The sequence below is a fragment of the Phodopus roborovskii genome, unplaced genomic scaffold (assembly GCF_943737965.1).
Source record: "Phodopus roborovskii unplaced genomic scaffold, PHOROB, whole genome shotgun sequence".
In the NCBI taxonomy this organism is placed as follows: domain Eukaryota; kingdom Metazoa; phylum Chordata; class Mammalia; order Rodentia; family Cricetidae; genus Phodopus; species Phodopus roborovskii.
Window position 1 is genome coordinate 54,897,202 of NW_026126480.1, and position 25,872 is coordinate 54,923,073.

The window sequence follows — 25,872 nt, forward strand, 5'->3', positions numbered from 1 at the left end:
AAGGGACTTGGATTTCATTCCCAGCATCCATTTGGTGACTCAAAACCACGTTTAACTCCAGTTCCAGGTTATCTTGTGTACTTGGTACACAGACATACATGTAGGCAAAACACTTCAAACTAAACAAAAAACCTCCACAAAGACCAGAGTTCACTTCCCAGCATCCATTTCAGTGGCTCAAAACTACTTGTAATTCCAGCTCCAGGGGATGTCACTCTGTGTAGCCTAGCTGTCCTGAAATTCTCTGTAGCCCAGTCTGGCCTTGAGCTCAGAGGTCCACCTCCCCCTGCCTCTGAATTTCTGGGATTTAAGCCTGTGCCTCCATGGTCAGCTCACATAATTCTTAAAAAGTCAATATATAGTCAAGCAAGCCATACAAGATCCATTATGTACCACAAAAGTACTAGTGTGACTTACTGTCAGTATATAAATAGCCTGGGAATGCTAGAAGGCTACGTTATGGACAGTTCTGGTTTAGCAGTACTGCAGGCAATGAAAAGGCGTATCACATGACAAGACTTGAGGTTATTCTCTTCCTGGCTGCCCTTATCATCTAAAAGCCTTCTTTGTCCCAGGAAGACATAACTGGTTTGCATATGTATAGAGCCCAGAGTGTGGGGATTTTGCACATTGAATGAAGATGACCAGCCCAGCCAAAGGAAATAAGACCCCCCCACTCCCCCCACCCCCGGAACTGGATTTATGGTTGGTTGTAAACCACTGGATATGAGTGCTAACTTCTGCAAAAGCAATAAGCAGACTTGCCTGCTGAGCTGGCCTCCAGGTCCTCCTTTAATTCCTTTGAATTTGGCCAGGTGTTGGTGGCCCACACATTTAATCCCAGGACCAGGGAGGCAGAGGCAGGAGGAGACCAGCCTGATCTACAACAAAGCTAGTTCCAGGACAAGCTCCAAAGCTTGTCTCGAAATCCTGTCTCGGAAAAACAAAACCAAAACAAAATTCCTTTGCATTTATACCATTAACAAGCTTTGATGCCCACTTTCAACACTTGACATCACAATGCCATAGACTTGCCACACCTCCATCTACACAGCTGTCTTCCCAACCATCCAAGGCATAGAAATAAATAGGGTGCTAAAGTTGATTTTAACTCACTTTTTGTATTAATCAAAACAGCTTCATTTTTTTCTTTATAATAATAAATGGTTGTAAGCTTGAATTTATACCAAAACTAACAAAAATTTTATATGGTGGAGCTCAGCAAAAATTTTGATTTTGGGAGAAAAGGTTGTTTCAATTTTTCAAAAAACCACTCTAATTAAGAAAGTAAGTTTGAAATGAAATGGCTTTTCAGGCCAGGTGGTGGCGGCACATGCCTTTAGTCCCAGCACTTGGGAGGCAGAGACAGGCAGATCTTTTTGAGTCGAGGCCAGCCTGGTGTACAGAGGGAGTGCCAGGATAGACTCCAAAGCTACACAGAGAAACTGGTTTGGGGGGGGGGGGAGGAAATGAAAGGATTTTTCAACAAGCAGTTAGGAGACAAACCATCCATTAGAGGCCTCTGTGTAAAAATGTTTATTTTTACTAATGTTTTGAATACAGGAACTAAAGATGGGAGGAGGGGGCCTCAACTTTGCAGAAAACAAGTCAGGGCCTGCCCACAGCCAAGGAGAAAGGCCATTCCAAAGTGTTCTGGCATGAACTGTCCCCTCCTACTTAATGTCAGTGCCACTAAGCAGGAAACATAAAAATCAGGGTGTGAAGACTTTACCAGCTGCTAGCTAGCGTGCAAGGAAAGGGGACCTCCCTGTGACCCAGAGTCAAGATACACAGGCAGGAGGCAGAGGCTCCTGATTCAGTTAAGGGCAGGAGGCTGAATGCCCAGGTCCAGGAAGAACGAAAAGGAGATTTTGGAGGTAGGCTTTTTTATCGAGTTAAAAAACAGGCACATTATCCAACTTTTCCTTATGGCCCCAAGCTGCTGGCACAGCCCCCTGACATTGTCCCTCTCTTCCACAAAACCAAAGGGAATAAGGAAGGAGGCAGAAGACTCAAAGTTCTGAGGATGGGAAATGTTTAGATTGCCAGAGACAACCTGTGAGCGAGCCAGCCAAGCACAGGAAGGACAGGTGAAGCTGCTTGTCTCTTTGTGGGACTGGGTAGAACAGGACAGAGCCAGGAGGTGCCTGAGAGCATCCCAATTAAAAGCACAGGACCCCATGTAGCATGACAAAAGACACAGGACTGCTTTGGCAGAGGCAAAGTGAAGCAGAACAAGGGGTATGAAAAGGTCCTAGCAAGTGCCACCTCAGCCTGATCATTCCAGCTGCTCCAGCAAAGGCCAGGCCTGGCTCACCCCTGGGGTAAAACTCTGGAAACTCTGGGGTGGGGGTGAGGGTAGGGGTGGGGGCGGCTAGGCCAAGCTTGAGACAAGTGATCTGCTCTCATATTCCTTCTTAGAGGAACCCATTTGAACCCTGTGTTTACCAGGGACTTGGGCCCAAGGCAAGCAGAGTGAATGCACTTCTTGGAGAGCAGAGAAGTTGGGCCCACAGGTCAGCCCTGGGGCAGCATGCTGCTTCTTACTCCCTGAGGGCTTGGGACCAGAGGCAGTCAGAGTCGCCACCTCCCTGTGCTGTTGCCAAAGGCAGGTTGGCAGGATTACCAGAGTGAAAGAAGAAGAGGGTATGAAAACCAAGGTATAGGAAGGAGAGCAACAGCCTTAGATGTGTGGGCAGCAGGGGGCACATCAGGAGGAGTTCTGGTTCTGGTAGATGGATGCTTTCTCCTTCAGCAGATCCAGACAGAGATGGCAACTCCAACTTCCTACAGAGAAGCAGAGTGGTTAGGGTGGATCCCACAAGAAACCCATCTGTTGTATTCCAACTCTTCACACCTCTCCCCAGGCAGGGCAGAGTAAGTTCTGTAGCAGCAACTTCATGGTTCTCCTGAGCTGAAGGAAACTGCTTGGTTTTTAAAGCTATGAACTTTGGAACTGAAGAGATGGCTCAGCAGTTACGAGGATTTGTGTTCAGTTCCTAGGATCCACATGGAGGCTTACAACCATCTATAACTCTAGTTATAGGGGATCTGATGTCCCCTCTCCTGACCTCCAAGGGCACTAAGCACTCATGTAGTGCAGTGACATACATGCAGACGAAATCCTCATACACATACACTAAAAATAAATAGATCTTAGGGGCTGAAGAGATGTCTCAGCAGTTAAGGGCACTGACTGTTCTAGAGGCTAAGGCATGGGGATTGCAAGTTCAAGGGCTAACTGGGCTACAGAGCTAGTTCAAGGCTAGTTTAGGCAATTTAGTGAAACCCTATCTTAGAAAATACAAGTGTGGGGAACAGAGGGATGGCTCAGAGCTTGAGGACTTGAATATGATTCCCAGAACCCATGGAGAAAGCAGACCTGACTTCTAAATGTTATCTTCTGACCAATAAATAAGTGCTATGGCTCAGCTGCAACAGCTCTCGTAATAATTTTCTTTACTTCTTTCTTTTTTCTTTTGGTTTTTCGAAACAGGGATTTTCTGTGTCACTTTGGAGTCTGTCCTAGAATTTTCTCTGTAGATCAGGTTGGCCTCAAACAGGATTTTCTTAAAAGAATAGAGATATAAGGATATAGCTCAGTGGGAAGGCATTTGGCCAGCATGTACAAGACTCTAGATTCTATCTGAACTACCATAAAAAAAAAAAAAAAAAAAAAAAAAAAAAAGAAAATGAAAGAAAACAAGAAAAAAAATTAAAATAATCCAAAAGTATGAAAGAGACTTTCTAACCCTAAGGCCAATATGCTAGGGTTGGCAAGTGTTCCAACAAAGAGCCAAACAGAGCATTATATATTTAAGCTTTATGAGCCACATAGTCTCTTATCTTCATGTTCCTTTAAAAATCCACTTCTAAGAGCTGCTCGATGGTGGCACACGCCTTTAATCCCAGCACTCAGGAGGCAGAGGCAGGCAGATCTTTGTGAGTTTGAGGCCAGCCTAGTCTACAGAACCAGTTCCAGGACAGACTATAAACTACAGAGAAATCAAACCAAACTAAACCAAAACAAACAAACAAAACAAAACTTGTTTAATGTAAAAGTCACTGTTGACTTGCAAGCTATATACAGCTAGATGTGGCCCATAAGGCATACTAATGCCAACCATGACCTACAGCAGAAGGCCACCTGATGTTCTATCTAAGAAAGTGCTTGGCCTGCAGCTCTCCACTACCCCAGTGTCTCACAAAATGTTAATGGGAAAGCCCTTGGGCCATCAGTGCAAGTTCTGTCTCTAAGGTGCTATTTGATCATTAAACAAAACACAAGACACTACTTTCTTCAAAGCTGATTTGGAGATGGATGTGGCATTCCGTAGCAATGTGCACCCCTGCAGCTGTTAAAGTGCTCACCAGCTTTGCTAGTGGCCTCATTCTCTGCAATCTGACCTACATTACACATCAGTTTCTGGAAACAGTAAACTACTCCCACCTGAAGACTGGCTCCTATCCTAGACAAGCTTTGAGACCCTTGCAATGGTTTATAACCTTCCCAATGCTGAGACCCTTTAATACAGCTCCTCATGTTGTAGCGATCCCCCAAACATAAAATTATTCCATTGTTACTTCCATTGCTACTTCATAACTGTAATTCTGCTACTATTATGAATTGTAACATATATATCTGATATGCAGGATATCCAATATGTGACCCCTATGGGGGGTTGAGACCCACAGACAGAGAACTACTACCTTAGAGACAGATAGGAGCTAGGCACAGAAACACAGTTGGAAGGGACCTGTGGAAAAGAACCACTCCTTGATGCCACCACTTGTGTTGCTGAAGCACCTTCCATGAACTTGGACCATTACTAAGTAAACCACAAGAGATGCAGAAAGATACCCCAGGCTCTAGAGTCAACTCCCTCCCAAATGGGGAAGAGAGGAAAGAAACAATCCATCAGAGTGGGAGAGAAACACAATAGAAGTGTCATGTCAGAGAAGCTGTCAACTGAATTTCTGGACTACATGAAGGAAGACAGCTTTCTCTTTGACTGTTCTCTGCTCAGCTAGTTCTTTTTCCTGTTGGTAATTTTCTGTATCTCTAAGTATCACTAATGACAAAGTGCAAACATTAAGTTCTTTAAATTAAAATGCCAGGCAATGGTGATGCACGCCTTTAATTCTAGCACTCGGGAGGCAAAGGCAGGTAGATCTCTGTGAGTTAGAGGTTAATCTGCTCTACAAAGTGAGTTTCAGGGCAGCCAGGGCTGTTATAAAGAGAAACCCTGTCTTGAGAAAAACAAACAAAAACTGCTGAAACCCACAAAATTAAGACCTGTAATGAGTCACAAATTCATTGTCAATGTTTTACTTGGGTGTTATGGATCCTTCTGGGATAAAGTATTTTGAGTAGATGTGGGCCACTTACCTTCAGGAGGCTCAGACATGGATGGGGTGAGACAGTACATGTGGTAGCCACGGTCACAGTCATCACAGAAGAGCAGCTGGTCCTGCAGAAGGTAAGGAGAAAGAACAGGGGTCCAAAGGCTTATGCACCTAAGTTATGATACTGCTGCTACTTCCATGAGGGACTGGTAGCTGCTAAGAACAGATGTAGAGGTGCTGGAGTGATGGCTCAGCCAGTAAGAGCACTGACTGCTCTTGCAGAGGCCCCAGGGTTCAATTCCCAGCACCCACATGGCAGTGGCAGCTCACAACTATCTGTAACTCCTGCTCCAGGGACACCCTCACACAGACATACATGAAGGCAAAACATCAATGCACATGAAATGAAATTTTAAAAAAGGGACCTGCCCATCTCAACCTACCCAGATTCTAACTGATCACAAAGCCTACTATTTCCCTACAAGCCCTTCTCTACAAAGCTGCCAGTTACCTTCTGAAAATATGAGACAGATGATATCATACAACCCCCCCCCAATAAAAGGCCTTGACAACATCCCCAAGGTCCAAGCACAGGGTGGAGCTCAGCAGCAAAGCTCATGCTTGATGTGCACCAGGTGCTGAAGTCAATCTCCAGGATTCCTCACTGCTCACAAAAGGACACAAGACCCCACAGATGAAACGATGCTCATCTCTCTGATTCACCTCCCTCACACAGAAAACATCTAGTGGTAGCAATGGCTTTGTTACAGTTGGCTTGTCAACCCCAAGGTCTCTGCACTGGCTATACCTTCTTGGAAATACACTCACTCCATACCTTTTTGGACTGGCTCTTTGTATTACCAAAACTCCAACACCAACTTCATTTCCTCCAAAACCAAATCTAACTAGAAACCTCTATCATTACCAAGTTAACTAACTGTGTGTTTGTTTTTTGAGACAGGGTTTCTCTGTGTAGCTTTGGAGCCTGTCCTGGAACTAGCTTTGGAAACCAGTTAACTCTTCGGCTTATAAATGTATATCATACAAAACTCTGTTATCCAAGTATACAAATTTGATAAAAGGATGGTCTTCTTTCTCTATCTTACTTAGTGACCTGAGAGCCAAAAACACTGACTGTTGGTGCTCAAGAAACACATTTTTTAAAAACAAGGGTCAAGTTCCCAGGGAGAGGTTAAGGAAGGACATGTGGGGAGGCCCTCGCTTGCTCTGACAGAAAGCTTGCTTGGGAGGAAGCTGAGGGGAGAGCCAGGCAGGCTGAGAGGGCACGGCACGCACGTCATTCTCCGAAGTGCCGCAGAGGTTGCAGCACTTGCACTCGATGCACTGCCAGCGGTAGGTCTTCACAGCCGCCATCATCACAGGGGTGAACTGCAGGCAGGACGGATGCCCTGTGGGGGAGGTGAGTCAAACAGGTAGCTGGAAACCGGGTGGGGAGTGGGTAAGGGAGGCTGCCTGACTAGACAGCACTGAAGTAAGCAGGCCAAGAATTTCCTGGGCACTGAATGCAGCCTGCTCTTTGAGAATGGAGGTACCTGAGCGGCCACAGTCAGAACAGGACACTAGCTCCTCAGGCTGCCCTGTCTTCTTGTTGATTTTTGAGTCCCCTAGGCAGAAGTCACAGTAGTTGTTGGGCAGGGCTAATCCATCAGGTCCTTTCTTGGCTATAGGGGAAAAAGAAAGGAATTTTGAAGACACTCAAGGGAATTCTGGGTTACCCCACATTCCCTACAAGGAAGACTTTTAAATATTTTTAAAATTTCATTTTACATTCCAACCAAAGTTCTCCCTCCCATCCCTTCTCCTGCCCCCCTTGCCTCCCCTCCCAGCCCATTCCTCATCCACTCCTCCCAATAGGTAAAGGCTCCTACTGGGAGTCAACACAGTTTGGTACATTAAGATGAGGCAGAACCAAGCTCCTCCCCAAGGAGGGTTTGCCCATCCTGACCCCTCAGCTTACATTTCTGCTCTTCAGACCTCTGGGAAACAGGAGTGGGTGGTTGAGAGTCCTCTTTGTCCTCTCCCTCCTCCTCAGCCAGGTGGGAATGGGCATAGTGGTAACTGAGGCCAGGTCGGTTCTTGTAGCGTTTTCCACAAACTGGGTGGGAGAAGATTGCAGAGAAATGTTAGGACACGAAGGCGCTACTCACCCACTCTTGACAAGCTATAAAGCATCATCTGAGGCACATGAAAAATACTTATGTCTCCAGCATTTCTAATCTGGGACAAGCCTTAGTGATGGCCCTTTCCTTCCCCTTATCCAAGAGCATCAGGTCCTGGACCTCTCCAGTTTCTAGGATTCTCTTCCCTCCCTAAAACACAACCCCACAGCTATTAATATTTCTCTGGATTGGATTTTGTTTTTGGAAGGACTCAGCCCACACTGCAAAAACTAGCCCTGGGAATAGCAACTGTCTGGGAGCTCCAGGTAAGGAAAGTTCTATGGTCTTGCCTTGTGGCAAATAGGGAAAGGTAATAAGGAGATGTCAGACTCTTTTTCTGCTATATAAATGTGGCACACTCATTCCACCCCATGTATATCATGCAGCCAATCCCAACTGAATAGGCAAAGGGCTGAGGGTGAGTTTCTTAGGGAACACCTACCAACTGACCAGCCAGAATAACTGTTCCCAAAGAATTTGAGATACATTCCCATACTAGTGTCCTGTCCAGCCCCTGCCAACCAGCAAGGGAAGATTCATGGCATCTTATCTTGAGTGATGACACCAAGAGGGCAAGGGGGCCAGCAGAAAGGAACGAGGAGGACGGGAGTGGTGGTGGTATGATGGTGGGAATATTCGCTGACCACCTGGTGTCTTTTGGGGGAGCATCAGATGAATCTATTAATAATGGGTTCCTGTTAAGACTTTGAAGGTACCCCACACACTAGGCCAAGTAAGACTATGGGAGACAGCAATGGTAAAGGCAGCTGCTAGGACTCTGAGAGTGGAGCACAACTGGGGCTCCACAGCACTACCATCATACCATTGCAGAGATTCCAAAGCTAGCGTCACAGGAAACGAGAAAGGCAGGAGGAACAAGGGAAGAGGGAAAAGGGACAGGAAAACCACAAGGCTGAAAAGTTGAGAGAGCTACCTCTCTGGGGCGCTTTCGAGGTATGCTTTTGTTTGAAACTATCTGAAAGACAGAAAGAAAAGTCATGAGAAGAAGGCCTTGGTACATTTGAGACAGGGCAGCAACAGCAGGAAAACAAGAGCAAATGAGAGAGAACCCCAGCAGCGGTGGTACAGGCTGGAGGCACGGAAGCAGGGTGAGCCAAAGCAAAGGGAAAGAGAACAGACACTGACCCTCAGGGCTGGCCCCCTGTGCCCTGCCTTGATGGGTCAGCAGATCTGGATGCTGCCCACTATGAGGCCAACCCTGCCTGCTGTTGAGTTCCCTCATCCTCCCACCCCAGAAGCCACAGAAATCTCTCCCAGAGCATGCAGGTCCCACCCACTATGAAGCAAAGGCCAGGGCTTCTCAGAGGTTGGCAGGCAGAGTAAGAACCCAGGCTTATTTTTACCACTCAATGCAAGAACATGATCCCCTTACTCTCACATCCAGAGCAGGAGCAGGGTCCAAGACAAGAGTTACCCACCCCTCAGGAGGCACTCACTGTCACAGGCATAGGGCTTATCCCGGTCCTCCAGGATGGAAGCATCCAGTTTCTTCCGGGCACTGCTCACACCCTTACTCTGCCAAGAACAGCAAAATAATGATGCCATTACTAAGGTGTCTAGGCAAGAAGAGAAAGGCAACTACAAGAAACAAAGCCTGGCCTTCCTGGAGCAGCCTGATACATCCTTCAGGGAGCATACTGGCTCCTTACCTTGGATTTTCCCTTTCCCCGACGTTTTGGAGTATCTTCTTCATAGTCCTCATCATCAAGATCATCTAGGAAGTCATCAGGTTCAAGGATCCGCTGAGTGGACCAGAAGATTTGAATGAGCAGAAGTCAAGCACATCCAAAAACTCCCTCATGATATACAATTAGCCACCTGGAATTGCCCAGAAGCTTCTCTGGAGCTTAACTCTACCTATAATCATTCTTCACCCTACAATCCCATTCCTGCTTCCTTTCCTCGGAGCCTCTTCAAGTTGCTTTCCCCCATCTCTGTTTCCATAAAGCTCTCTCTGGTATCCCAGGCAGCCATGCCTTGTCCTGCTTGCTCTGCTCCCAATACTCAAGTCCTAGTTTAAATGAGTTTTGCTGCTGAGGGAAGTGGTAACTGCTTTGCTTCTGCCTCCCTGTCTGTGAAATGGGAACCACAGGACCTACCTCATAAGGCTGTTCAGGAGGAAGCATATGGAAAAGCACTTAGCACAGTACCTGGCTTATCTGTAGCTCTTCTCATCTTTAAACTTAGCATTAACTTTCCAGTTGATAGGTGTGAGCCAGGTGTGCTTCACCTATGTAACACCAGGCACCTAAAGTTTCTAACAAAATCCTTGTAAAATCCTTGTGTGAAAGAGAATGAGTTCAGCCTGTACTGAGAAGTGGGAGAGGAGTGAGAGACTAGACAGCAGCAGAGGCAGTGGTCAGTAGAGCCACAGGACTGCAGGGCAGCCTCAGCTTCTGTTTCGGCTGTTTCTATTTTTTGTGCCAGGGCTCACACACCAACAAGCAAGGGTTCTACCATGGATCTTAGAAAGTTCTGCTAACTTGGTGCACCCTCCCCACCCAGGAGGAAGAGGCTGGTCCTTATTAAAGTCCTCTAGACACAGGGATAACATACCTTCCGTGCTCGACTGTTGGTAACAGGAAACTCGCCCAGGCTGTCATCATCAACACGGGGATCTGGAGCACCTCGTTTCTCCAGAGGGTCAGTTCGCAACAGAGCCTCTAAACTACTGCCATCCTGAGAGATAAGCCCCTCTTTCTTTAGGGTCTGGTCAGTGTCTGGAACAAATTAGAAGAAAGTAAACTCAGAAGGGCTGAAAATGAGCCTAAGATAACCTAAGTCAGTCAGCTACTAACTTCTGTTATATCTTGGTTCCGCCAGCACTGGAATACAGCTATTTACCTGATTTCCCTAACACAGTGAGTTCTTTGAAGGATGGAATCATACCTCATTTAATTTAGTATGTGCAAGAGCTAACACAGAGCCTGGGAATAGCAGGTGATCGGCAAACTTTTTTGTTTGTTTGTTTTGTTTTTTTTTTTTTTGAGAGACAGGGTTTCTCTGTGTTGCTTTGCAGCCTGTACTAGAACTCACTCTGTAGACCAGTCTGGCCTCAGACTCACAGAGATTCACCTGCCTCTGCCTCCCAAGTGCTGGGATCAAAGGTGTGGAACACCAATGCCTGGCTATCAGCAAACTTCTTGCCATGTGGTAGACCATGGCCCTGCTTAGGAAGTGGGCCCCTTACTTGGGGTATTTACTTGCTCATGATTATTGTGCATATGTGTGTGATATACATCTATGTGGTATATGAACACATGTAGGCACACATGTTGGAGAAAGACATTGGAACTTTGATTTAGGCTGGCAGCTGGCAAGCCCCAGCTCTGTGCTCTACAGTTTTGGAATTACAGAAACATGCTGGCCACACCAGCTTTTCATATGAACGCTAGATTAGAATTTAGGGCCTTAGCTCACACAGGAAGAACTTGGACATCTCTCTAGCCCATATTATTTTGAGACAATTTCATGTTTGCTTTTGTTCTTTTTTATTTATTTATTTTTATTTTTTGGTTTTTCAAGTCAGGGTTTCACTGTATTGCTTTGGAACCTGTCCTGGAACTATCTCTGTAGACCAGGCTGGCCTTGAACTCACAGAGATCCACCAGCCTCTGCCTCATGAGTGCTAGGATCAAAGGCATGCACCACCAATGCCCAGCTTCCCCCCTCTTTCTTCTTCTGGGTTTTCAAGACAGGGTTTCTGTGTAGCCCTAGCTGTCCTGGAACTCACTCTGTAAACCAAGCTGGCCTCAAACTCACAGAGCTCTGCCTGCCTCTATTTCCCAAGTGCTGGGATTAAAAGTATATGCCTCGACTGCCTGGCTAATTTCATATTTGTTATTTTGAGGCTCTCATGTAGCCCAGGTCGGCCTTAAACTCCCTATGTAGAAGAGAACGATCTTGAATTTCTGATCCTCCTGCCTCAACCTCTTTAATGCTTTGATTATGTAGGAATACACAATCATGTTTAGTTTATGTAAAGCTGGGGAATCAAACCCAGGGCCCTGTGCATACTGGGCGAGCACTCTAGCAACTGAGATACATCTCCAGCCTCTCTACCTGGTTTAATAGATGGAAAGGAAAGCCTGGGATCCTCAGGAGGATGAGCTCGACGCTTTTTCCGCCAGCGCCGGGCAGGGTAGGAGTACAACTGTCCAGAGGCCAATCCTGTGGAAGGAAAAAAAGAGCAATCAAACCCTAATCCAGTCCTAGAAATGGTAGCAAATACTCTACTGAGCTCTAAACCAAGGGAGTGGTAAAGAACATGTGAGCCTGGGTTGGGTGAGATACTTCACAGAAAAGAAAAACAGATGTGAACTTAAGTCACTTAGTCCTCTAGAAGACCGTACTTGATTCAGTGCTGTGGAAAATTCCTTTACACTGTGTGAAGATGTGTCACTGTGACTGCTTTAATAAAAAGCTAAACAGCCAATAACTAGGCAAGAGGCACAAGCGGGCCTTCTGAACAGAGACAGGACTGGGAGAAGAAAGCAGAGTCGCCAGCTAGGTGTTGAGGAAGCAGGATGGGCAGTACAGAGTAAAAGTAACGGAGCCACATAAAAGAACACAGATAGGGGTTAATTTAAGTTATAAGAACTAGTGAGGAACAAGCCTAAGCAAAGGCCGAGTCTTCACAATTAATAAGTCTGTGGTTTTTGTGAGCTGTTTCAGAGGCCAGAAAACAAAGGCACTATTGCTTCATCTTCTCCACTTAACACAAGACCACATTCCTCTACCAGTGTGAGCAATAGAGGAACTTCACACTATCCCACTTAAGTGAGAAAAGACACTTCCTTGTGCTCCCGAGTCACTTTCCTGAAGCCTGCAACTTTACCTGGTCCTCGGTGTCGCTTTTCCATCCAGATGTAACAATTGCTCTGGGCTACTCCAGTCTGTGAGTCCAGGAAAGGCAGGCGCACACTACGCTCGGCACAGAGGCGGGCATTGTAATTGTGGCACTGTTCCATGGCATCTTTGTAGTACTGCTCCCCAAGGCTGCAGGAAGGTAAGATATAGAGGGGTGGGGTGTCAAGTCATCCTTCCCTGTCAACTGCTTCTCTAGAAGATTCAGGAGTCTGGGAGACTTTCTCTTCTGTTATTCATCTCCTTTTCTGCTCAAGGGGCATAAAGAACCTTCTCCAAGCCATCACACAAGGAAAGACAAGTTACCATGAGCTGGGCCACAGCCCTGCATAATAAATAATAAACCATCACCGTGAGTAAGGCATGATTTTATCATGTATAGAATCAGACATAGCCTTTTCAAATATTTGTTTGTTTTGAGACAAGGTCTTTCATTCTGAAGCCCAGGCACTAAACTCAAAGAAATCCCTCTGCCTCAGCCTCCCAAGTCAAACTGAAGTCTTTGTTTTTCGAGACATGTTTTCTCTGTGTAACAGTCCTGGCTGTCTTGGCATTTGATTTGTAGACCAGAGTGACCTTGAACTCACAGAGATCCACCTGGCCCTGCCTCCCAAGTACTGGGATTAAAAAAAGGGCTGCACCACCACCTGGCTCAAACTTTAATCTTAATCCACATAGAGTGAAAAGGAAGGAGGAAATAGCTCTGTGGTAGTGCTTCTCAGTCCACACAAAGCTCCAGTCCAGATTCAATCCCTAGTATGGGGGAGGGAGGAACAGGGAAGAAATGAACTGTTCATTCTGTGGTTTTCATGTGCCCGACTCATACTTGTTAACACGTTACTTCTCTTAACCTTAGCTGCAGAATTACTGTATATATTAACTTCCTCTAACACATGGGGAGAACAAGAGCTAGAAGACTTACCACAAGATTTCTAGTAAACTAGATCGATCTCACAAAATGCTATTCAGTTCTAAAAAATAAAGCTCTTAATAGACATGGTGGTACACACCTCTAATAGAAAGACTCAGACAAACATACTATCCTGACTTCATAGCCAGTTGAGCTGATTAAGCAAAACTTTGCTTCAAAACCCAAACTAGCCACTCATGGTGCCACACACCTGTAATTCCAGCACATGGAAGGTATAAGCAGAAGTCATGCTAAACTAAACAGCAAGTTCAAGGACAGCCTGAACTATATAAGACTAAACAAAACAAAACCACAAGAAACTATTATTGAGCTGGGCTTGGTGGCACACATCTTTAATCCCAGTGTTCAGGAGGTAGAGGCAGGAGGCTCTCTGTAAGTCTGAGGCCCACCAGAGAGTTACATGGTGCAACCATTTCTTTAAAAAAAAAAAAAAAAAGATGGCTCAGCAGTTAAGAACTGTTATTTTAGAGAACCTGGACTTGGCTCCCAGCATCCATATAGTGGTTCCCAACCATCCATTAACTCCAATCATAGGATTTAATTCCTCCTTCTGACCTCTGAGGACACCAGGCACACATGTGGTACACATGCATATAGGCAAAACACTCATACAAATACATTTTTTTAAAAAATTAAATGTTCTTCATGTACAAACAATCCAGAGGTAACTAGGGGGAGAAGACCACAGTGCTGAAAGGTGTCACAGGATATGACAGGATATTCATATATCCACAAGGTGAGCAAGCAAGAATTTGCAGTTTCTGCACACCTTTACTGCCAGTGCTGGGGGGGGGGGCGGGAACAGATAGGTGATCTTTATGAGTTCGAAGCCAGTCTGGTATACAGAGTGAGTTTCAGGACAGACTCCAAAGCTACAAAGAGAAATCCTGTCTTGAAAACCAAAACAAAAAGGGAAAAAAAAAGAAGAAGAATTTGCAGTGTTCCAAGGAGAGAAATCCCCTGAGTCCCTCAAAGCTTTCACAAAGCACCAGTACTAACAGAAAGCCTGTTTACACTAAAAGGCCCATCTCAGGTCCTTCCTAACTGACACAGCTGACACCCAGAGTTTTCTGGTCCTAGAAGATCTGATTTGAACTCTGAAGGGGATTCCCTAAGTATTTAAGAAAATAGGAAACTGCAAGCACGTTCAGTGACCCAACACTGTTTTGGTAAAGGAGAGTAAACTAACTGAAAGGACTTATTTTATAATTAATCAATCAGCCATTTTGTTCTTATTCTGGGGTTTAAACTCAGGACCTCCCAAATGTTAAATGTATTCTACCACTGAGCTATATCCCAGCCAAACATTCTTTTTTTTTTTTAAAGTAGAGGTGTGTGTAGCTCATACTGGACTCAAACCCAATATGCAGTTAACAATGACCTTGAATTTCTGATTTTCCTGCCTCTATCTGTTTTATGTAGTATTAGGAAATCAAACCAGGATCACTTGTATGCTAAGCAGTACTCTACCAGCTGAGTTATATTCCTAGCCTTCAATAAACCTTTAAAACAGACATACTGAGTGCAGAAGAGACTTCTTTCCCATAGCATCCCCATTACCCATGAAGATATCAAGATCACATTAGGATGGATTTGAGAGTAAAAAGACTGGCTTGGCTACAGTTACCACATAGACACAGACAGGCAATTAACCTGTGTGAACCTCCATTTCTCTCCTACAGAGAGGGGCAGTTAGACTAGATGAACTCCAACCAGCCAGAATTCTGATGGTGACAGTAAGGGTAAGGAGGCATAAAAAGCAGAAGGGAGTATAAGTCATAGAGACTTATACCTACCACTACAGCTATGTTATGTCAACAAGCCCCAATGTAGAATCTGATGGGGACTCTCACTGAGCAGTCACAATAGACCACTACATAGCTTAGTTTGTTCCTAGCAAATGAAAAGAACACACACCACATACAGCAATACTACACGTACAGCCTGACTCAATTCAATGAGCAATAATGACTGTAATTAAGGTACGAATATGTTGGAAAGCACAGCACAAAAAGAGAGTAAGCTCACATCTGCTGCCTTTAGGAGGCAGCCGTGTCCTTACCACACAGGAAAATTGGATAGATAAGGCTGAATGCAGCAGCTCCTTTGTTTCTGCTGATGGGAATTGTTTGTTTCTGCTGATGGGAATTGATACTGACACTGGAAGTCAAACAGAAAGAAGGACCAGCCCACTGGGGCTAAAGGCTGTAAAGCTAGAGCAAGGAGGCTGAGGCTTGGAAGAATGACTGAGATGTCCGGTCAGGGCTCTTGCATGTTACGTGCAGCTCTAGAAGGTGGAACAAGTGGTCTAGTAGGTAAGATGGCCAGAAATGAAGCATATGTGAGAGAGTGATTGTTTGTATGTGTGTGTGCGCGTGCGTGTGTGAGTGCATGCATGCATGTATGTGTGTGTGTGTGTTAGGAGAGCAAAAGGGGGAATATACTTATAAATTTAAGACTCCTGTGGCAAAAAAAAATTTCAAGCTTCTGTTATTCTATGGAACTAAGGACATTCTATTTACCTAACTCATGAAGTTTTAAAACTAGTTAACAGCCATGGTTATTTTAGACTAGTATTTATTCTAATAAGACCACCATCAAGACTATTTCAATCATGACATCATATTTGAGAAAAACAGATCATTAAAATGGAAGTCTTATTGCCGGGTATTGGTGGTGCACACCTTTGATCCAAGCACTCAGGAGGCAGAGAGAGGCAGGTGGATCTCTGTGAGTTCAAGGCCAGCCTGGTCTACAGAGATAGTTCCAGGACAGGATCCAAAGCAATACAAAGAAACCCTGACTTGAAAAACCAAAAATAAAATAAAATAAATAAAATGGAAGTCTTCTCACAGGACAAAGTGAAAGAAAAGATGAGCCAGTGGTCTTGCTCTCAATGTGTGATGTCAGCTGACAGAAGATGCAAGCACATTATAATCAAAAAAGTCACCAGAATGCTGGGTGTTGGTGGCTCTTGCCTTTAATCCCAGCACTAGGGAGGCAAAGGCTGGTGGATCTCTGTGAGTTTGAGGCCAGCCTGGTCTACAGAAGGAGTTCAAGGACAACCTCCAAAGCTACAGAGAAACCCTGTCCCAAAAAACCAAAACCAAACCAAACCAAAACAAAACAAAAGCACCACAAAAGCATCTTTCCAGGGTGAGAATGGTGTGAGACTAAAAGACCCCTCTGTAAGGGAAAGCTCTGAGAGTCAAGAAATAGTGGTGGTCCATAGTCTTCTGCACCTTAACTGGGGAGAAGCAAGCTCACACTCAGGAACCAGTGGCTGGCTAAAGAGGAATGGGCAACCAGCACTTAAAATTCTACACCAATGGGTTGGCAACTTCATTTTCTGGAAGACCATCTTTCAACACGAAGAGCTCCATTAACATGCAATTCTGAAAGCCTAGGTAAGCACATTCCTCTAGAACAGTAAGTTTTCCAGGGTAAAAGCTGTGATTCTCCCCCCCCCACAGGAAACTTGTGTACCCACCCCCAACCCCCATATACACACACACTGAAATAGGGAAAGTCAACAAAGAAAAAGGCAGGATAACAAAGAACTAACATCTGAGTCCAGAAGGAGAACTATAAAAATGTTAAGAATTGAGGGAGATGCCAGCCTGAAGAGGGCAGGGAAAACTGGAGTGGGCAGATCAGAGAGATAATAGTGCTGGGAGGGGGGGGGGTTGAAAGAGGCAGCAGGATAAAGCCAAAAGCAAAGTAGAAAAAAAAAAAAAAAAAAGCCACAAGAGAAGGCACTTAGCTTAATGGAAATGGGAAAGCATTTTCGAAGAAAAAGGCTCCAAGCAGCGGGGGAGAAGTAACTTAACCTTAGAGGCGAGGGGGGGCTCTTGTGACGACTGGGAGTCAGCCCATGACAAAGACAAACGAGAAACTGTGAAAGTCCCCCAGAGTAGTTCCCAAACCTTTAACTTTGTCATTGAGAATCCAAAAGCTTTGACTGGACGGCTGAATACTTCAATTTTTCCACCCTTGTATCACGCCCAACATGGCCATTAAAGAAAGAGAAGGTCATTTTTAAGTCTAATGGGCATAACCATCCCATTCCAAAACTCGCTCGGATTCTCCTTCAAGGAGGAAAGAGGATGAAACGCATCAAACACCCAAACATCTCTAACTCATGGGAAGCGGCTAAGAGGCCAATCCCCATAACCCAGTTTCCCAACAACCGTTAACATCAGCACAATGGCATCTATGGTACAGAGAATGCCCACCTAGGGACTCCTGCGGACTAGGAGGCCATCAGGTTCCGGTCTAGTTCCCCACTCCCCGAAGTTCTTTCCCTTCCGTATGTACTCTTGGACCAATTCTTCCCAATAATACTTTTAGTCTCCGGTACCCCGGATTTTCTAGTTAATGTCACCGGACTGCTTAAGTCTTAGGATCCCAGCAGGAACCGAGGAGCCGGTAGCCTCAGAGGGCGGTGGGCGGGGAAGGGACCGCGACCTCCAGGGGCCACCCGGCCTCCGTCGGCTCCGCAAAACTGACGCGTCTCCGGAGAGGGGCCGGGAACCGTGCGCCTCTCGATCACAGCCCGTAGCTCCGCTCGGGACTCGGCCCGCGAGGAGAGCGCCCGTCGGGGGCTCCCGTGTGCCCCCCTCCCGGCCTCTACAAGTTTCCAAAAGAAGCCCGGCGTCTTCTCTGGAGTCTGCCGTTGCCCTCCCTACCAGGAGTCGCTCAGCAAGGACTTCCCGGGCATGTCCTCTCTCTGTCTTGTCTCTTCCTGCACCCCCCTCTCTAGTCCCAGGCCCCTTTACAAGACCTCTGGTCCAGGAGGGAGAAAAAAAATAAAAGGCCACTCACAGCTTCACTACATTCTCCACCACAGCCGCCATCTTCCCTGCTCCTCTCCCTCAGGCCTGGAGGCCCCGAAGCCTGCAGTGCGCAGGCGCTAAGCCTACTCTGGGCACTCGGCCCTCAACCCTCTGCGCAGGCGCAACCGAGGGTGCGCGCATGCACTGGCCCACCCCCTCAAGAGCTGGGAACCGAGCGTGAGGGAGCCTAGTGCGCAGGCGCAACTGAAGAGACGGACTCGCGTTCTGCTTCTCCTAGAAGCTGTGCCTCCTCCATTTAGCGGAGCCTCAGAAAGGAGGTCGGCCGTGGCTGAAAAGTAAGAAGGGTAGGTGAAAAGGCTACGTAGACAGGTGATGACTGTTAGCCACATGGTTGACTCACAGGGAGGGACAGTTGGGCAGTGAAAAGTCTCTAGGTACCTCTTTGTTCCCAAACATGGATCGGTTTTAAAAATAAACTCCCACAAAAGGATGTTCTTTGGCCTTACTCTCGCGTTCTGACAGTTACCACACTTTCCTGTCAGTAATCCTAGTCTTTGAACTTCACTGGTACCTACCTACCTCTTCTCTCCTGAGAGCTGTTTAAAAAAAAAACATTGTTTTAATGCTTTCCTTTGGTGTGTATGACTCTGTGTGCGTACGTGTGCCATGGCACATGTGTGGGGGCCAGACAGCAATTTGCAGTTGTCTGTTGTTTCCTTCCACTTTGTGGGTTTGGGGGATAGTAGTCAAGGTTGTCAGACTTGGTGGCAAGTGCCCTTAGCCGCTGAGACATCCCACTAGCCCTTTGCTATTCCTAAGCTCATTCACCGTATTGAAAATTTTTATTGGTGTGATTGTTCCTCTCACTTCTATTCCGTTTATTTCTCCTTCAGTATCAAGTTACCTAAACCTATAATCAAGCGTGTCCCCCCCAAAAAGACTTCCTCAAGCTCATCTGCATTCCATTTTCACCCCATTTCTCTCTCACTCTTTCAAAACAGACTTTTCATTCCTATTCTGTCTTGTTTCTAAAGCTCTTTTCGTACTGAGTGTTTTGTTACTACCAGACCTTTTGAAACAGCTCCTACCAAAGTCACTATGACCTTTGTTTCAATAGAGATTTACTCTCTGTTCTCATTTAGTCTACCATACCGTATGGCCCATGGACTGTTGCCTCCCTGTCCTACTACGCTTGCAATTGCCTCTTCCTTTGTCTTAGTTAGGGTTTCTTTTTGGGGGGTTGGGGGTAGTTTCAAGACATGGTTTCACTGTGTAACTGGAACTTGCTCTGTAGACCAGTTGACCTTGAGTTCATAGAGATCTGCCTGTCTCTGCCTCCTCAGTGCTGGGATTAAAGGCGTGAGCCACAACTGCCCAGCTTTACTTAAGGTTTCTATTGCTGTGATGAAATACCATGACCAAAAAAGCAAATTGGGGAGGAGAGGAAAGGGTTTATTTGGTTTACACTTCTATATTGTCAAGAGAAATTAGGACAGGAATTCAAACAGGGCAGGGTCCTGGAGGCAGGGACTGATGCAGAGGCCATGGAGGGTGCTGCTTACTGGCTTGCTTCCTGTGTCTTGCTCAGCCTGCCTTTTTATAGAACCCAGGACCAGCAGCCCAGGGATGACACCACCCACTATGCCTAAGCCCCCCCTATGAATCACCAATTGACAAAAGCCTTACAGCTGGATCTCATGGAGGCATTTTCTCAACTGAGGCTTCCTCAGTTGTCAAATTGTCATACAAAACCAGGTGCAGAGTGCAAAGAGCTAAGGGCTGTTATACTCTCTCACCTGCAGCTTCAGAGCTGAGGTAGCCTCTGTCTGTTGGTGTCGGGGACAGCAAGAAAGGCAACCATTCTTAACATCCTTATCCTTATTCACCCAGCTAAGGCTAGAGGAGCCACTGAAGAGGACATTATTGTGTTGGGATTTTGGACCCCTGTGTCATATACCAGCCACAAGTGGGGCTGCCATGTGAGAGTGGTGACCCGAGGCTTTGTACTAATTAAGCTAAGGCACCTCCTTACATTGAGGTAGCTAGAGCTAGGGGTAGAAGTAAGGCCCTTCCCTCTTTAGCTGGTATAGGTCCCATATCCCTCAGATACCATAATCAAAGGAAGTCTTAAAGTAGAAAGAGGCATTATTGAACAACCAACAATGTCAAGTGTCCCTGTGATACACTGTCTTTTTTTATTTGTATTTTTTGTTTTGGTTTTTGAGACAGAATCTCAAGCTGGACATTGTGGCACATTCTTTAATACTCAGGTGACAGAGGTAGGCAGGTCTCTGTGAGTTCAAGGCCAGCCTGGCTCACAGAGTGAGTTCCAGGACAGGTTCTAAAACTACACAGAAAACCCTGTCTCAAAAAACAAACTAAAAAAGATTTGTGTGTATGTGCATAAATGTGTTCCATATGTGTTCTCTGGAAGAGCAGCAAATAATCTAAACTACTGAGATATCTCCAGCCCTCAGGTATAATTTTCTTTTAACTTTTAAACTATGTTTTGTTTGTAAGTATGTCTGTGCACATGTGTACTTGGTGCCAGGGTGAGGCCAGAAGAGGGCATCAGATCTCCAGGAACTGAAGTTACAGATACCTGTGAGCTGTGCTGTGAGTTTTGGGAATTAAACCCTCTGGAAGAGCAGCCAGTTCTTAACCTCTAAGCCATCTTTCTATTCTCCTGCAATTTTTAAAAAGTATATTATACTCATGATTGGCTGAATTCATGAATGTAGAACCCATGGATACAAAGGGCCAGTTATACATAGCATCTCTTTTTGTTAGAAAATGCAAAGTCTTATTATCACATCTACTCCCAAGTACAGAATTTATGTTCATTCCTGTGTCCATTCTCTTTACTAGTTAATCTCAATCTTTTGCAATATAGAAACTATATTATAGCATTACTTGAAAGGCAAAGATGTAGCTCAGTTGGTAGAGTGTTAACCTAGTATGCAAGAAGTCATGGGTTCAATCCACAGTACCATATAAACTGAACCCAGGTCCTCTGTAAGAACAGCCAACATTCTTATCTAGTGAACCATATATCCAGCCCTTCCAGCCCCTCCCTGCAAGATACCTAAGTCAGTGTCCAGTAGCCACCATGGACACTTGGTCAGTGTGGTAGTTAATCTTGGTGATCAACTTGATAAAATTAGAGTCTGGAGGGGGGGGTCTATGAAGGAATTTCTAGAGCTAGTTAATGGCAATGAAAAAACCCTCACTGTGGGTGGCCCATCCAATGTGCTGGGGTCCCAGATTGAATAAAAGAAAGTGCTTTTCACTTCTTGACTATGGACACAGCATGATCAGCTGTTTCCAGCTCCTGCTCTCATATTTCTCTTTGTGATGGGCTGTACTGTACCTGGGAACTGTGAACCAAGATAAAACTTCTCTGAAGCTGTTTTGATCAGGTATTTTGTCTTAGCAACAAAGTATCCAATGCAGATTATTCTTGTTTCATTTTCATTGTGGGTGCAGACTTAAGACAACCTCCTGAAGGGAAGGCCCAGACTCTGGAATCTTCTAGGGTGTGGCTTTGCTCATATAAGCCTACTGCTCATGGAATAGCTTACTTTTTTTTTGAGACAGGGTTTCTCTGCATTGCTTTGTAGCCTGTCCTGGAACTCAATCTGTAGACCAGGCTGGCCTCAAGCTCACTGAGATCTGCCTGCCTCTGCCTCCCGAGTGCTGGGATTACCCACTTTTGGAAGGAAACCTTGAACAAGGGCACAGGATGCTGAGCCACCAGCAGCAGCATGTTTTATTGCAACCAGAATTCCCTGGTCATGTGAAAAAGGGATCGGATAGGACACAAGGTATAACATGTCTGGTTATAGACAACATGCCCCCAGACCAGGACACAGAGACAGCTGGGAAGGGTATCAAATGATGCTGAAGTGGAAGGTAATTGGAAAGGGGGTGGAATTCATTTTGACAGAGTCTCCCTTGAATAGGACTTGAGGGAAAGGAGACAATTGGAAGTGAGAGTCCAAATGACCTAAGAGGCTCATGAGTGTCTGGGGCAACTTTTGCATGGGTCTTCTGGGAGTGTTAAAGGAAAGCAAAGATGCACACTGTCCATTGGGAGGAGGGAAGTGAAGGCTCAAAATGACAGTCACTGGCCAGCACCCATAGGTGGGACCTGGGCTCCTGACTCCTGTATCAGGGCCATGTCCATAGATATCTCCAGGCATCACCATAGCTTGGGTGACCTGTCTGGTCAGCCAAGAGTCCTATGTGGGGATCTGTACATGGCCTAGGTCCTGATCCATGATCTGGAGGACATCATCCAGGATAGAAGGCCCCAGGTCCACGTGCAGAGACAGCAGGGAGCTGGCATGGGACAGGAAAGGCTCCTCAGCCTCTGGCTCTGGGCTCATCCCATTGTGTGACGAGCTGGCCTCTGGAATCCTCCAGATGTCCACATTTCCTGCCTCCTGCGTGGAGGACTTTGGAGAAGGCTGTGGTGACTCCAGGTGCAAACGAGGGGGTTTAGGGGGAGCCTGGGCTGTGGGCAGGGTGAGGGCCTGGGGACCACCAATGACAGGAAGGGAGATGGCATTTTTGAGCAGAGGTGAAAGCCCAGCAGGGAGCTCGCGCGTGCATACTGTGGCAGTGCGGGTGAACTGGAAGGGAAGGTCAAAGCTGCCATCCTCCTCGGCCTCCACTGCTGTTCCTGGAAGGAGGTGGAACTTGCCCTGCAGGAAGGAGATGTCCCCAAACATGTCATCACCACCACCACTGCCAATGTGAATAGTGTGACGGAAGTCCCCAAGTGGTGGGCTAATCATGTCTGAGGACAGCAGGTCCCGGAGCTTCTCTTTCTTGCCTTTGCGGCTGCCACGTTTCAGATAAATGGGGACCTTGGTGGACATGGTGACTTCAGCACACAGCCCTGGCTGCTCAGTCCTCAGTACCCTCTCAGCACCCTCAGCCCTAAACACTGGCTCCAGAGGGTGGTAGTCAGATGTCCACACAAAAACTAAAGATTAGTGGTCAAAGTTGTCCCAAGGAATTAGAAAAGTTAGATTAAAGGCCAACGAAGACAGGGTATGTGGATACACCTCACTTTCTTCCCAAAAGGAAGAAAGCCTTTTGGAGAATGGAAGGCAGAAAGGTGAGGTCTTGTCAGCAGTGATGTGTTTTCCTCTGTTCCACGATTCTTTTCTTAGTCCAGGGTTGAGAACCTGAAATGAAAGAACACATAAATCAGGGACAGAAAGACACAGACAAAAAGCAATGGTTAAGTTGAGGTGAAGTGCATGTCAATAATTCCAACATTCAGGAGACAAAGATGAAGGATCAAGAGTTGAAGGCCAGCCTAGGCTCATGAGACCCTGCCTCAAAACAAACAAAAAAGAGTTGGGGATGTAGCTCAGTTATAGTGATTGCCTAGCATGTAGGAAGCCCTAGTTCAGTCCCCAGCATTCTATAAACACATGCATGCATGTGTAAAGCTAGTATTCTCAGCACCTGAAAGGTAGAAAAGATCAGGAATTCAAGGTTATCCTTGGCTACATACCAAGTTTTGACTGAAACCAGCCTCAGATACTTAAGACCCTGTCTTTAAAAAATGGAGAAAAGCCTGGCATTGGTGGTGCACGCTTTTAATCCCAGCACTCAGAAGGCAGAGGCAGGCGGATATCTGGGAGTTAAAGGCCTGCCTGGTCTACAGAGCTAGTTCCAGGACAGGCTCCAAAGCAATACAGAGAAACCCTGTCTTGAAAAAACAAAACAAAAAGAAAGAAAAATAGCTGGTAGTGGTGGTGGCATATACCTTTAATCCCAGCACTCAGGAGGTAGAGGTTGGCCTCTGAGAATTCGAGGACAGCCTGATCTACAGAGCTAGTTCCAGGACAGCCAGGCTGTCCAAGGAAACCCTGCCTTGAAAAAAAAAAAAAAAAAAAAAGTGGAAAAAAATAGAGAAAGGGGGCAGTGAGATGGCGCAATGGGTAAAACACTTGCTGTAGAAGCCTATAGACCTGAGTTTGATGTGCAGAGGCCACGGTGGGAGAGAACTGCATTCTGAAAGTTGTTCTCTGACCACCTCATGCAGGCAGTGGCATGTGCCCACACTCATAAAAGCACAATAATAGTAATAATGACTTTTAAAAAGTCAACTCTCACGTGGAGCTTGGTGGATCACACCTTTAATTGTAGCACAAGGAAGGCAGAGACAGATCTCTGACTTTGAGGCCAGCCTGGTCTATGTAATGAGGCTCTGTCTTTTTGTTGTTTTTTTGTTTTTCGAGACAAGGCTTCCCTGTGTAGCACTAGCTATCCTGGAGCTTACTGTACACCAGGCTGGCCTTGAACTCAGAGCTGGGATTGAAGATGTGGGCCACCCACACCCCTTTGTTTTTTGTTTTTAAATAGCTTCACTATATTGCTCTAGTTGACCTAGAGTTCATTATGTAGACTAGGCTGATCTGAAACTAAAAAGAGATCAACCTATCTTTCTTTCAAGTGCTGGAATTAAAATTGTAAGAGACAACACCCCTCCCCAAGTCTCTTGAGAGGGAAACAGAGACCCAGAATCTTAACAGTAAGTCCTTAGACACCTACAAACTCCTGGCTCTGCTCATTGCTCATGCCCAGGTATTCACTCTTATTCCTGACCTCCATCAGCTATGTTCTGCCACACGGAAAGTGCCTCGTTGTATGTTAGTCTCACCATAGGTATCAACTCCCTACTCAACGGAGGACCCAGGCCTGGTACAGTGGTGGGAACACAGTCAACAATGCTGAATGTCAATGCCTCATACTGGATCCATCATCTCCCATTGGAGGTCTCCCTTTCCTCCTCCCTCAGGTCAGGTGCAGAGGCTGAGTCCAGTGTATCTGTCTGATGAGGAGCAGAGGCTAAGTCTTGTGTATTTGTCTGACACTTCTCGTTGCCCCCTGCCCCTCCTCCCAGCCCCAGCTTCGAGAGAGATGGAGCAGGATATACAATACATTTTTGGGATTGGCATTCTTCTGAGAGCTTTGCCAACATGTTACCACAAACCTCCTATGATCCCCATTTGAATATTAAAACTTTCGGGGCTGCCATGTAGTTCCTGGCAGAGTACATACCTACCTAGCACGAGAAACAAACTGAAACAAATGGAAAGGATCAAGAACAGTTTGGATTTCTGCAAGACACTACGAGAGAGGCAAGCAAAATGTGGAAAAGTGGTCAAAAGGATGCCAATAATTTTTTTTAGCTTCATTTATGTATATGAGTACTTTGACTGCAAGCATATGAGTGCGCCAATATACATGGCTCGTATACATAGAGGTCAGAGGAGAGCATCAAATGCCCTAGAATTAGAGTTACAGTTGGTTGTGAGTCACCTTGTGGGTGCTGGGAACCCAACCTCTGCATAGCAACAAGTGTTTTAATTACTGAGCCATCTCTCCAGGCCCAAGAGGGTGTCATTTATTAAAAGCATTGACCAATCAATGCTCCTGACATCCATACTCCATATATGCCAGCCTGTATAGGATCCTGTCTTAACATGAGAAATGAGAAAGCATCAGGAAGGTTGTTATAACAGTTGAAAGGGAGGTGGTGTATGGTCACTGCTTTGGAAGGAAAGGTGTTCCCAGCAGGTGATCTGTAATATACATGTGTGTGAAGGGGTATTGGCCTAAATGCTGGCGATGGTATAATTTCAGGCTGACCTCTCTCTTGTTTAGACATTTTTGAGGGGGACTGAGTCTCACCTTGCCTGACTGAAAC

At 45.9% G+C, this 25,872-nt stretch overlaps 2 protein-coding genes across 3 annotated transcripts; both read right to left on the reverse strand.

Moving 5' to 3' along the window:
• Positions 1-1,520: 1,520 nt before the first annotated feature.
• Positions 1,521-18,305, reverse strand: Dpf2 (double PHD fingers 2). Of its 2 annotated transcripts, XM_051193707.1 has the most exons (12): positions 18,169-18,305; positions 12,385-12,545; positions 11,610-11,717; positions 10,104-10,267; positions 9,197-9,289; positions 8,984-9,062; positions 8,461-8,502; positions 7,325-7,462; positions 6,900-7,028; positions 6,643-6,755; positions 5,390-5,471; positions 1,521-2,787 (listed from the first exon to the last, which is right to left on the reverse strand). In XM_051193707.1, the coding sequence occupies exons 1-12, from the start codon at positions 18,198-18,200 to the stop codon at positions 2,711-2,713; spliced, it is 1,218 nt and encodes a 405-aa protein (XP_051049664.1). In that variant the 5' UTR covers positions 18,201-18,305; the 3' UTR covers positions 1,521-2,710. The 2 variants fall into 2 exon arrangements, with proteins under 2 accessions (XP_051049664.1, XP_051049665.1); XM_051193708.1 differs by lacking the exon at positions 8,461-8,502.
• A 3,572-nt stretch (positions 18,306-21,877) lies between these two features.
• Positions 21,878-23,354, reverse strand: Cdc42ep2 (CDC42 effector protein 2). Its single transcript, XM_051193709.1, has one exon. It carries the CDS (start codon positions 23,021-23,023, stop codon positions 22,382-22,384), a length of 642 nt encoding a protein of 213 aa, XP_051049666.1. The 5' UTR covers positions 23,024-23,354; the 3' UTR covers positions 21,878-22,381.
• Positions 23,355-25,872: the final 2,518 nt, after the last annotated feature.